Consider the following 12,214-nt stretch of genomic DNA (forward strand, 5'->3'; position numbering starts at 1 on the left):
ATAATAATTTCCCAACTTGTATTTTTAAATAATGAGTTCTTTCTGATAAAATTTTGATAAACACAGAAACAGAATTAATATAATTAATTATGGTTTTGTTTAATTTTTGTTTCTGTTTTCAGCCAATCCATTTAGTCAGTTAAATACCAAAACCTTGAAACTCACCTATGTTTATGTTCATAATAACATTTGAACTTTTTTCCTTCTCTTACAAGTCATTATGTTACTTGAATAAAAATGCCCAATTCTTCTTAAATTAATGGTTTAGCTAGAATCCTGACTTCATATTATCAGAATCAAAAGTAAAATAAGACTTTACCTAAGATGAAACAGATCCCATATCAGTGTCGCTATGCCATTACAATGAGCTTATTCAAAAGTGAAAAATCAAACTGAAGTGATACTACATTTGAAGAACTGCAAAAAACTCCATGTAGTTTGTTGGGATTTTTTTTTTTTTTTTTTACAGAATGACAGATTGATTTATGATTGTATATACAGAATGCTTAAAATATAACAGAATTTAATTAAAAGACATATGCATCAGATATTTAATAAATTCTGGTTGTAGCTGAAAGCTAAACGCCGCATCCAAATATCATTACAGTATTACATTACAATACTTCCCACTTTCTGGTTTCAAACCATTTAGCAAAGTGTGTAAAGTGTATTCCTTAGATAAGTTTAAAAGTAACCATTTATAAGACAGTGACATCCAGACGGTGAAAATTTATCTGGTAAATATTACATATATAGAGAAATTACAGCTATTCCTATCCTCTTGCATGACATCAGTTTGTCAAAGCAACCTTGTTTTAAAAATCCAAATTAGGTATAAAAATAAGACAAGGCCATTTTATTTCAGCATTAAATTTAATTTATATGGTAAACAAATGTGCTGAGAAGATGTCAGTGGTTGAACGCAACAAAACGCTCTTCTCCAAACATGAATTCAGCAACAAGAGTGAGATATACTTTGCTTTAATAAGTCCAGCTTTTGATGTTTTATTTTGTCTCTGGTACATCCAGTGATTATTTACATTTACTGGACAACTTTAGATACTTTAAAAATTAAGATTCTGACTTGCACAATGTAAGAAGAGCTTAAGAATTTTGTGTAATACTTTTTCATTGATTAAGCAACCATTTTCCTTTCCTTTCAACATTTTTGATCATTTTGAGTTTTGGCTGGTTAGATAGAGCAAGTGGGGTTTTTTTTTACTATGTGAATTAAGTATTTTCTGAGTTTGTTACAGTTCCATAATGATCAATCAAAATCCATTGATCATGAATATGATCAGAAATTGTAGCCTGATGTGACAATTGGGGTCCACTCCCATCTGCTACAACAGCAAAACACTTCTTTTTTGGTCATGTCAATGTGTAAGTGGAATCATTTATTAGTATTTTTATAGCTTTTTTTTCCATTGTTACCAACACACCAACTACATCTCTGGAACTCCTTTTTTATTTGTTGAGGTTATGCTGTGGTTCTCTGATATTTACCTCTGCTCGTGGTATCATTTACTGTCCTTAATGCCCTCATGCTCTGGAGTTTAGAGAAATTCAATAGATATCCCATCTATCTTCAGAAGGTATGAAGTGGGCCTGGCTGCGGTTTCTGGTTGTGAGAGCTACTTTAAATGTTGAAATTACAATAGATGATGGTATTTTAGGTCTTTTTTCCCAGGGGGTCCCCAATTACACGACTAACTAAATCAGCTTAGTCATAATGTAATTTATCATTAGCCTATATTTTCATATAAGAACTTTACAAAAGGCTGTACATACTTTTCATATTTGTAGTTTTATTCAGTCTTTTCTTTTCTTTTCTTTTTTTTTTTTTTTCTTTTTCTTTTCTTAAAGTTGTAGGCTATTACATAAACTTTAAAATCGTGTCTTGAATAAGCCATCTGATTCTGCTTTAACTGGGCTCTGGTTGCAACAAGTGGTGAGACGGACAGTGCGCGCGCGTTTGGTTTTCATTAGATCGTCTCGACACTGACCCCCTGCCCGAACTACAGAAATGTGAAGACAGCCAGCTGGCATGCGCGCCGCGCGGAAGAGAGCCGAGCAGAGCTGATGTGCAGTCTGCATTGCTTTCACTATCCGGTCCTCGGGCTGGACTGCAGCACAGAATAACAGAAGAAGTAACATAAGCTTCCCAAAACAACACGCGAATTACGCGTGCCATGGCAAAGAAATAGGGTAAAGTAGAATCCGGGCCATTGATGGTAAAGTAGGATAGTCCTCGTAGAGCGATTATATATTTCTTCTCCTGGAGGCGTGATATCGCAAACCATGGTGTGCTGTCGGATTCCCAGAAGTTTCCTGAGTAGTGCCTGGGGCTTTGCTCCTCTGCTGGCCGCTGCGCTGCTCAGCCTGTTGCTCGCAGGGACGCAACTAACCACAGCCTTCCCCTCCTGGAGGTTAGAGGTATGCTGTCACCACTTCATGACATGTTAAGGATGCTGCCGGTCCTTTTAAATAACTTATTACCAAACTCCACAGAGCTCCATTCATAATTCTTAACTCTGCAAGATTTGCTTAATGCGCCTGTCATGCTGCACGTTGGCAATGCAAAATTGATTAAAATGGCTAAATTAACTCTGATTATCTAACAAGATTTGGACCTCGAGTGTTTATTTAATTTGCAGAAATTGTAAACCTGTGTGAAAGGGTATAATATATCATTATTATTAAGGATCTGTTACAATATTAATAGATATTATATAGATTTGACCACTGACAAAATTATACTACTCTTTAGGTAACTTTTCTGAGGGATCAAAATAATAGATTAAAAGCAAGATTTTTAACAGGGATCCTCTGTCCAGGCAATATCAATATTTGGTTTCTTTAAATATCTCATTAGTTAGACATCAGCAGATGAAATCATTCACTTTAGAATTAGTTAAGGTGAAATTTGACGAATACCAGAAATAGCTTTGGCAGCAGAGTGGATCCCTGTACAGTAATATGTTCAGTGGATTGGATAAATGTGTTCCTTCACACACTTTAATCATTGCCAGCCACCCACTGTGATACAGAGCCTGAGGAATAGCTTTATGTCATTCCTTTGCCACACACTCTCATTATGTGTCAATCAAGAAGACTGCTGACAGGGATTTCATAACTGACTTAGACTAGCCAGAGGCTGTTTCAGTAAAATGCCAGCTTGAGTGGTGAATATGCAAAAAGGCATGTGAGCATCAAGTTAATTAACACTATCTGCTTTATAAATAACCAACTTTTTTCAGGTTACATTTGCAAAACAAAAGAAAACTCTGAGGAAAAGTTCAATAGACACATTGTGTTTTCATTTCTATACAAACTATAGCTTTTGTTGAAGAGAAACTCTTGTGTTTCTGAGACTAGGAATGAAAATCATAATCCCCTGTTTGAGGTTAAACTCTTCCAGACTCCCCTAAGGATTCTCATAGATTTGCTCTCAAATGTTTTGCTGTGTGAGTCTGCACTCACTGCTGGCTCCTAGGTTTAGGGCTTGCTTTGGTCCTCACAGTTTGCAGTTAATCTTGATTTGAGCCAAAGTGTGAGAGTAGAAATATAGTGAATATAATATGACATGACACAGGAAAAGCTGTGCTGGCCTTAATACATCAAACCTCTCATAAGTCACTGAACACATGATTCCAGTGTGTCAGTTGAGGTCAGGACAGCAACTGCTGTATAAAACCACGACCTGTGCAGGTTATTCATTGGAGAAATATTCTTTATTTCAGGATCAACATGTTCAACTTCAGCAACAGAGTTGAACAGTCCACCAGACTGCATGTGCCTTTTTTCACTATTTTGAGAAGGAAATGAAGGAAGTGCTGCATCTATTAGTCTTGACTGGGTGAAGCAGGAACAGGAACCAGAGGATAGGGTGTAGAATACAAAATCAAGGGAGTAAACTTTGATATTTGCTTACTACCTTCAGCATTTTACCCTAGTAAGAAAATGTTACTGCATAGGTTGTATTAGGCTTAATTTGGAATCACTGTGAACACATTTAAGGCTTCAGTTATTTTACAACAAAGATAGTTGTATACGTTTTTAGTCTCTTCATAGAGGAATTTGTAGTGTTACTTAAAAGTTAACTGTAGTCATGTGAGAAGATGGATTTAAAGTCTAGCCAGGAGCTCTTAAACTTGGCACACAGCCTCCTTTTGGCTGCATCTCAGATCCTGATAGGACATGTCTGATGCTGTTTGACATTGTTGTTGGGTGCACTTACTTCGCACTTACTGCACCCTGTATGTATATTGGAGCTTGTATGTCTCTGGTACAACCACTTCCTGTTTCCAGCTGAAACACTAAAATTTACTATGATCACATTTGGTAAAAACTGTGCAGTTACAATAAACGAGCATCATGAAAGGCACAAGCTTTCCCTGAGAAACATTTCAATATGTGGACTTATCTTGAAGAAGCAGCACGTCAAAGCGTAGAAAATGTCACTACTTGTTATAAGTAGTGACAATTGTTTAATAGTGCCAGACCTGCACATGTTGAGGAGAAAATGCATTGCAAGCATGGTGCAGATATATGTTGTATGTGTGAGGTGTAACTGCTTCCTGTTTTAAAGAAAAAGTGATGGCATGCAATTTGATAACTTTGTCTGTTACTGTATGACCAATAAAAACTTTTCTGAAGTGTTAATTCATCCAGATCAGCTCTCTGATCGATGACTTTACAGCAGGCAAGACTGAAATATTCCATTTATACAAATGTGCAGACCCTTTGATTGGTACTTGATTAAAGCCCCTTAGCTAGGGAATGTTGCTCTTAGCTTGGCACACTGTTCCTTTGGAAGTTTCTCCCATTCATAGTCTCAGAAACTTTATAGCTAAACCAGACTGAGTGAGTTAGAGTGCATTTTCAGGTTCAAAAACCTCAGCAGAGACCTTCCACTGGGTTCTGGAGCAGACTGTGGCTGGATCGCTTCAGGACATTAACCGAGTTTTCCTGAAGCTGCTACTGTTTTCTTGGCAGTATGCTTTAGGTCATTATGGTCATTCATCCCAGATTACTCAAATTCAATAGACAGCCAGATGTAGGATGTCTGTTGATGTGTGTTGCTGCTAAAGGAAGCTACTGTGCTTCATGGGCACTTAAAATCTTTCTGAAATCTTCTGGTCTCCTCCAGATCTGTGCCTTGAGATCTGGTGTTTTGCAGTTATGTGGATGTATAATGTAACTGTTTTCACCACACGGGCTAACTTTATGCTGTCGGCTGACCTTTAATTGTAATATTATATTAATTATAAACAAATAAATAATTGTTATATTATTTTATGAGAATTCCAGATTATAGATTGTCTTCAGTCAATTTGTAACATCTCATCAATTGCTGATTGAAAGAAGCAATAGAACTCAGTTGAAAGTGTCATTTATTTGTACAGTGCCAATTCACAACAATCTAATCTCAAGGCAGTTTACAGACATAAGCAATTAAAGTCAGTTCATCGTGACCCAATTAAAACAAGTTATCATGGGATGTCCCTCAGCATCTAAGCCTATAGCAGCATAACTAAGGGATGGCTACAATAACAAATTTATCAAAAAGGTAGGTTTTAACCATAATCTTAAAGGCACAGAGGGTCTCATCCCTCCAAACCCAAACTGGGGCCTTTTTTTCATAAGAGAGGGCCTGATAGCCGAAAGCTCTGCCTCCCATTGTAGTCTGGAACCACAAGTAAACCTGCAGACTGCGAGCAAAGGGCTCTGCTGGGAATATATGGAACTATGAAATCTTCTATACACAATAGAGCCTGGTCATGGAGAGATTTTTATGTGAGGAGAAGAATTTTAAACTATTCTGGATTTAACAGGGAGTCAATGAAGAAGCGCTAAAACTGGAGAAATATGATCTCTACTGCTAGTTGTCATTAGAACCCTTGCTGCATTTATTTACATTCTAGCAATGTATTTCTACATAGTTAGAAAATTACCGCGAAGGTATGACTTGAATCATCATGTCTGCTAATGTCTGGAGGCTATATATATATATATATATATATATATATATATATATATTTATGTGTGTGTGTGTGTGTGTGTGTGTGTGTGTGTGTGTGTGTGTGTGTGTGTGTGTGTATATTTGTGTGTGTGTTTCAATCCATATGCAATTTAACTGATAGGATGGTATCTCAGTCATTTGTCACATGGGACAAGACACATTCCTGTTGTAAAGCACTGAACAGGCTTCTTGGTTTGGAATCATGGCTCTTCTTCAAGTGTTGAAAAGGGGATTTATTACTTAAACCCATCTCCATAAAATGTTATAGATTTATCAACTGGTGCTATCATGAAATATTGCAGTCAGTGAGAACCGCATTTTGACATCAGTCAGAATATTTATGAAATAGCTAAATAGCAAAGCACCCATAGACAGCCTTTTAAAGCTATAAAAGACTTCAGAATCCAGATGTGATTATTTGGAGCTGGTGTTCCACATCCCCAAATACATATCAGCCACAGCGGATCTGTGAAAAGGCTCATACTTAATATTGGTAAAACATCTTTATTACTAACCAGTGCCACTTTGCTTCTAATGGAATACCTTTGCATGAAAATCAAAACTCCAACTTTCTTATCCAAAACACAGAAATAGAAGCTGTAACTGTCAAAACAACATGATCATGTGATTGCAGCTATAAAGGTTGAACTTAATAGCCTTCATTTTCCTAAAAAAAAACTAAATTATCTCTAAATTTGAATAGCCTAAGCTAGTCTTCTGCTCTCTATATCGTAACTTTACTTTATGCTGTAAGGTGAATCATTAAAGGTTTTTGCTTTGTCTAAGGAAGAAGCTCACACCACTGTGTTGCTCATCGGGATCCACAAAGAGGCCCGGTCACAAGTGCTTCACCTTTCCAGGAACAAGCGCTACACCCTCACCCCGGAGCAGCTCAAATGGGACAAATTCAAGCTAACATATAAGTATTTATTCACACTTTCTCCTCTTGTCCGTACAACAACTATGCATGGATGTAGATTGTTTTGTTTGGCTTTTAGAGAACAAAAATATTGCGTTTTTATAAATGAAGAGCATGGAGATGAGAGCTAGATTTATGTTGTTTCTAAGGGAAACTTATCCCTTGCTGTTACCTCACCCAGTTTAATTTTAAAGTTTGTCCACCAACAGCTGGCCTTAGTAATCATCTAACAATGAACACCATACACAACTCTGAGTTTTCATTTGAGGAGAGGAGGAAAATTAAAGAGCATACAGGGGACTTCTGCACTTTGCTTCAAAACAGTTTGGATTACACGACACTAACTGTTCAGAAAAGTTCCAGCAACTTTACTCTTTCTGGAGCTGTAAAATGATCCCATAAAGTCTTCATTGGGAAGATTAGACTGAACCTCAGACGCACACTTTCTAAGTTTTGGAGATCTGACAACTTTAAGTTGACAGTGCACAAACAGTGGATAATTAGCTGATAAAGTTATTAAAATAGAGGAATAGATGGTGCAGACTGATCAAACCAGAAGTATCAGTGTAAATCTAACCCCAGCTGAGATACATAGGAATATGATATCCTAATAATGGAGCTGTACTTGTAGTGCTTGTGGGATTTCTTGTATGTCTGAACAGTAGCCATTGTGTTTTGGCAGATTCTTCCTCTGTGGAGGAATTTGTACAGAGACCAGCATTGAACACACAATTTTTCTGTTTCACAACAGGTTGCTCTCCTTCCCTACAAACTTGATAAATGCCAGTGACACACGTCGAGGCATTGCCAAGGCTTTTGGCATGTGGAGTGACATCTCGCCGTTCACATTCAGAGAGGTGCCAGCTGACCAAGAGGCAGACATTAAGATCGGTGGGTACTCTGCATGCATCTCTATCAGTCTGCAACAGATGTTCCTTGGCTCTGAACTGTGTTGTTACCATTTCTCTCTCCATGCTGTCATCACAGAAACATCTTTGCTTCCAAACTCATTAAGTTACACCACTGTGACTATATTACCCTAGCTTATACTCAGTATGATTCATAATTCTAAATGAAAAAGTGGATGCTTGACAACTTCCATACGTGTCAGCTCATGGTAAAACAGGTTAAATTATGTTTTATCTGTCCCTCTGGGTGCACTTGAGGGTCCTGCATATATTCTCAGTGACAGTGAGAGGCGTGGTTGTCATCCTGCAGGGTGATGGCTGTGCAATGGGCTGTCTGTCTTTTATCCATCTTCGCTCTGCTGTAGTCTATATGGAGCAGAAATAATTGAGCGAGGGCTTTCCTCCTCTTCTCAGAGGTATTTGTCTCTCTGTGTTTTGGCAGGCTTCTACCCAGTCAACCACACTGACTGTTTGCAGTCCTACTTGCACCATTGTTTCGACGGCATCACAGGAGAATTAGCTCATGCATTCTTCCCGCCAACAGGCGAGATCCACTTTGATGACCACGAATACTGGAGTCTTGGAAACATGCGCTTCAGCTGGAAGAAAGGCATGTATCTTCATTATGTTTGTTGAAACCCCTCATAATATGATGAATGCACCAGACTCCAAAGTGGATAATATGTATGAGAGAAAATACTCCACTTTATCTTTGTTGCAGGGGTTTGGCTAACAGATCTTGTCCATGTGGCAACTCATGAAATCGGTCATGTCCTTGGACTCATGCACTCCATGGATCCAAATGCTATAATGCACCTAAATGCAACACTGACAGGGCGCAAGCTAATCACACAGGATGAGGTGTGGGGTTTGCACCGTCTATATGGTATGTCCTCAACGGTCTTACATTCCTATTAGAGCACAATAGTAAAGTTTTCTTTTTGTCAAGGACAACTGAACATTTTGGAATTATTTTGTCTAAATAATGTCTTGTAAGACACCCAAAGGGCACTTGAAAGAGCAGAAGCTAAATGGGAAGTCAAATTCTCTCACTGGATAAACTACATGACATGACAGATCTGGGGCGTCTGAAATAACAATGAGCACAAAATGTCCACTACTGTCTGGTAGTTCAAGAAATCTTGGACCAGCAGAGTCCAAGATTGCTTTGCTTTGCTGTTCTCCACCTTGTTTAACAGCACGTACAACAGAACCCATTAAATTGTCATCCTTAAGTAAAAGTGCAAGGATGTCTTTGCACAGACAGCAATTTATGAATCCAAATGCCCAATCAGCTATCATGATAGATGACATGCTTTTATTAGTTGAAGTTCAACATGCTGTCTTCATGACTGTAGGCCAAGTTAAGGCAAAGATTTAAGTATTAAAATGATGGCATAATTTGACCCAGTGATCATCTTAAATTGCAAACACATTTTATAGTCTGATCCTGCCAATAAATTGTACTGAATTAAATTAATTATCTCTGTGAAGAACTAGAAATACAAAATCTTGGAGCATTTTTGGTCAGAATTCACATGAATATAGACCACAGTGTTTGTCTTTGACGACTAGCAGTGAAAGCCAACGTGGCATTAATGAATACTGTAAAAACTACTCATGAGTCATCATTAGTGTGTATTAAAATGAGTCATTTTCACTGGTGTGAAGAGCAGATCAGGGATCCAGTTTCTTTTGCTGCTGACTGAGAACTACTGTCTGGTTGTCCTCCTCACTCAATCTCTGCGTCTCTTCCAGGATGTTTGGACCGGTTATTTATCTGTCCTGCCTGGGCTCGGAAAGGCTATTGCGACAGCAAGCGCAGGCTAATGCAGAAGCACTGCCCTTCCAGCTGTGATTTCTGTTACGGTAAGACAGCAGAAAGCAGCAGCAGTCCAGAGGGAAAAAAAAGAAAGTTTTCTCTCAATTGAACAGCGTAAGGAGCTGCTGTGAACCGTTTGCCAATGGAGCAACGGGAGCCAACAGGTCCAGTCACACAAAGCTGTGATGAAGGTTTTCAAGAGTTTGATTTGAGGGGAGATTACACTGTCTACTGGAAGAGTTTTATATTATATTTTTGGAAAATTTAGTCTCCAAGGAGGCTCTGTAGGGCGAGTACCTGCTGATTGCTGCCATAATGAGAGTTGCTTTACACCAAGTCTGACACATTAGCAATCTAAATGCATAAGCCTCTTTGGGTTTCTAGTGGGATGCTCTGGTGTTGATGTCTCCTGTTGCACAACAGGAAACAACTTCTCTTAACTATCACAGCCATAGATTGTTGTGGCTTTCTGAGATTTTTGTCAGTGACAAGGGACAGTGTGGAGAGGCATGATGATACGAATCCTGGCTCGCAGCAATCTGTTCCTCATTGCTGATTGGGAGAGGTTGTACGGCTGTGGAAAATTCCTAAGTGACTCCAAACCGCTGGAATTTCAGACTGTGGCTTGAGGGTTAGAGACACACAAGGTCAATTTGGATTTTTGCAGCATTAACAAAAATGACTGTTTTAAGCAGACTGTGAATTGATCACCATACTGCCTGTTGTTTGTCAGAAACCAGATGGGAGAGATTATATTGATAAGTCTGCTGCAGAACCGGCTGGTCAGCACATAATTGTGTCTGATGTGATATAGTTTGCAATGAAAGTTTTGATGGAAATCAGTTTTTCCAGTGATCATTTAATGGTAAAGAACATATTAAAATCAGTATGCTTTAGTTTTTACATTTTCTCATCATGGTGCACCTGCTAAAGTCTTGCCTTTCAACCCTCTTCAGAATTCCCTTTTCCCACCGTAGCACCAACCCCGACTCCCCCAAGGACCAAACACAAACTGGTCATCGAGGGCAAAAAGCTTACTTTTCGTTGCGGGAAGAAAATTGCATCGAGGAAAGGCAAAGTATAGTGAGTGTCTTTAATATGTTATAAGACTATGCAAAGCTGCAGTGATTATGTTGAACGGTGTCTCTTGTTGCAGCTGGTACAAAGACGGGGAGCTGCTGGAGTTCTCTCATCCAAACTACATCTCCCTGAAAAATGACCACATCACTATAGTGGCCAACGCCATCAATGAAGGCACGTACACCTGCATCGTGAGAAAAAAAGACAAAGTTCTTACTAACTACTCATGGAGGGTACGCGTACGCTTCTGAAGTTCCCTTCACGCCGAGCAGGACACTAGGGCACATTTTTTTTTTGGTCTTGTATCATCCACATAAAACTGTCTGTTGACTGTTATTTTAAAATGCATTTCTGTATGTGCAAATAATAAACGCTCCTTGACAGGTGGTATTAATGTGGAAAATACTACTTGACTGTGAAAAGCTGTTCATGGCAGGCGCTAAGGTTTATATTTTATGTGGTGATGAAGTCTGAGCAGGCTTTGTCAGCTGTTTGAGACTTTTACATCTCTGGATTCATTCAGCCAGGACTTCTTCTAAGCTCCTGAGGCAAAGGGATTAATGAGGTCCGAGGCCACACACGAGATCTTAAGAGAACCTTTAAAAAAAATGGAGTTTAACTAGTTGCAGTGTTATAACCCACTTTTATGTTTAGTCTATGTTTAAACTCATTCATACAGGTCAAACTAATTTACTGCCACTGGAAAATTGACTGGGGGTTTCAACAAAAATAATCCCTGTGGAAAACTTGTCATCCAAAAAAAATATCCATGTTTCTCATGTGCTTCTTTTTATGGTTCTGAAAGTCACAGAAGTACTTGCATAAAATTCTTGCCATTTTAATAATTTACTTGCTGATCAAAACTAAGCTACTAAAGCCAGAATAAGCAATATTGTCTACAGCCTTTGGAGCTATTTGGACCAAAAACAGCACATGGAGCACCTCAGACGTCTAGCTTACTTTACTAGCTTCACAGTGAAGCCAGCAGTCTGCTTCCAGATACCGGGCAGTCAGTTCCACCAGCAGCTCTCTTTCCAAGCTTATTCAACACATCAGGTGTAATAATCTGTAGAAGGGGCTCCGGCGGGGGCAGGGGACAGATAAAATTAATGAAAATTTCCATTTAGTGCCAGCTATAGAAGCCCCAGGACCAGAGGATTTTTCTGTGTCTGATGCAGTTAAAGTACTGTGCAGTCTAGCAGGGTCTTAAGCTGTACTGTTTATTTTTTTTTGGCGCGCAATGAGAGGATTTTTGGTTTAATTCCGATGTTGTTAAGCCGTTTAAAAACAAAGGCAGAGCAAAATCGGGGCCTCGTTTCCCCAGAAAGAACAAAGTACTAAGACAAAAAGTGCAGCGTAAAGAATGACATCACTTTTGGACAGCGACTATGGAGTGGAGTTCAATGCTGGATTTCTTCTAGGCTCAGCTTCCCTTCAGTTTTTTTCTCCTCTGGCACTTT

At 38.8% G+C, this 12,214-nt stretch overlaps 1 protein-coding gene across 2 annotated transcripts; it reads left to right on the forward strand.

Moving 5' to 3' along the window:
* Positions 1-2,131: 2,131 nt before the first annotated feature.
* Positions 2,132-12,178, forward strand: mmp23ba (matrix metallopeptidase 23ba). 2 transcript variants are annotated; one of them, XM_042003659.1, is made up of 8 exons: positions 2,132-2,436; positions 6,812-6,948; positions 7,696-7,835; positions 8,295-8,462; positions 8,574-8,738; positions 9,611-9,721; positions 10,631-10,757; positions 10,831-12,178. In XM_042003659.1, the coding sequence occupies exons 1-8, from the start codon at positions 2,302-2,304 to the stop codon at positions 11,003-11,005; spliced, it is 1,158 nt and encodes a 385-aa protein (XP_041859593.1). In that variant the 5' UTR covers positions 2,132-2,301; the 3' UTR covers positions 11,006-12,178. The 2 variants fall into 2 exon arrangements, with proteins under 2 accessions (XP_041859593.1, XP_041859594.1); XM_042003660.1 differs by having other exon boundaries at positions 8,397-8,462.
* The last annotated feature ends 36 nt before the right edge of the window (positions 12,179-12,214 follow it).

Source organism: Melanotaenia boesemani, chromosome 13, assembly GCF_017639745.1.
Source record: "Melanotaenia boesemani isolate fMelBoe1 chromosome 13, fMelBoe1.pri, whole genome shotgun sequence".
Lineage (NCBI taxonomy): Eukaryota > Metazoa > Chordata > Actinopteri > Atheriniformes > Melanotaeniidae > Melanotaenia > Melanotaenia boesemani.

Coding starts and splice junctions, on each gene's coding strand:
- mmp23ba (XM_042003659.1), top strand. CDS start 2,302: ATGGTGTGCTGTCGGATTCCCAGAAGTTTCCTGAGTAGTGCCTGGGGC. Junction 8,463..8,573: donor GCGCTTCAGCTGGAAGAAAG/GCATGTATCTTC, acceptor TCTTTGTTGCAG/GGGTTTGGCTAACAGATCTT. Junction 10,758..10,830: donor TCGAGGAAAGGCAAAGTATA/GTGAGTGTCTTT, acceptor CTCTTGTTGCAG/CTGGTACAAAGACGGGGAGC.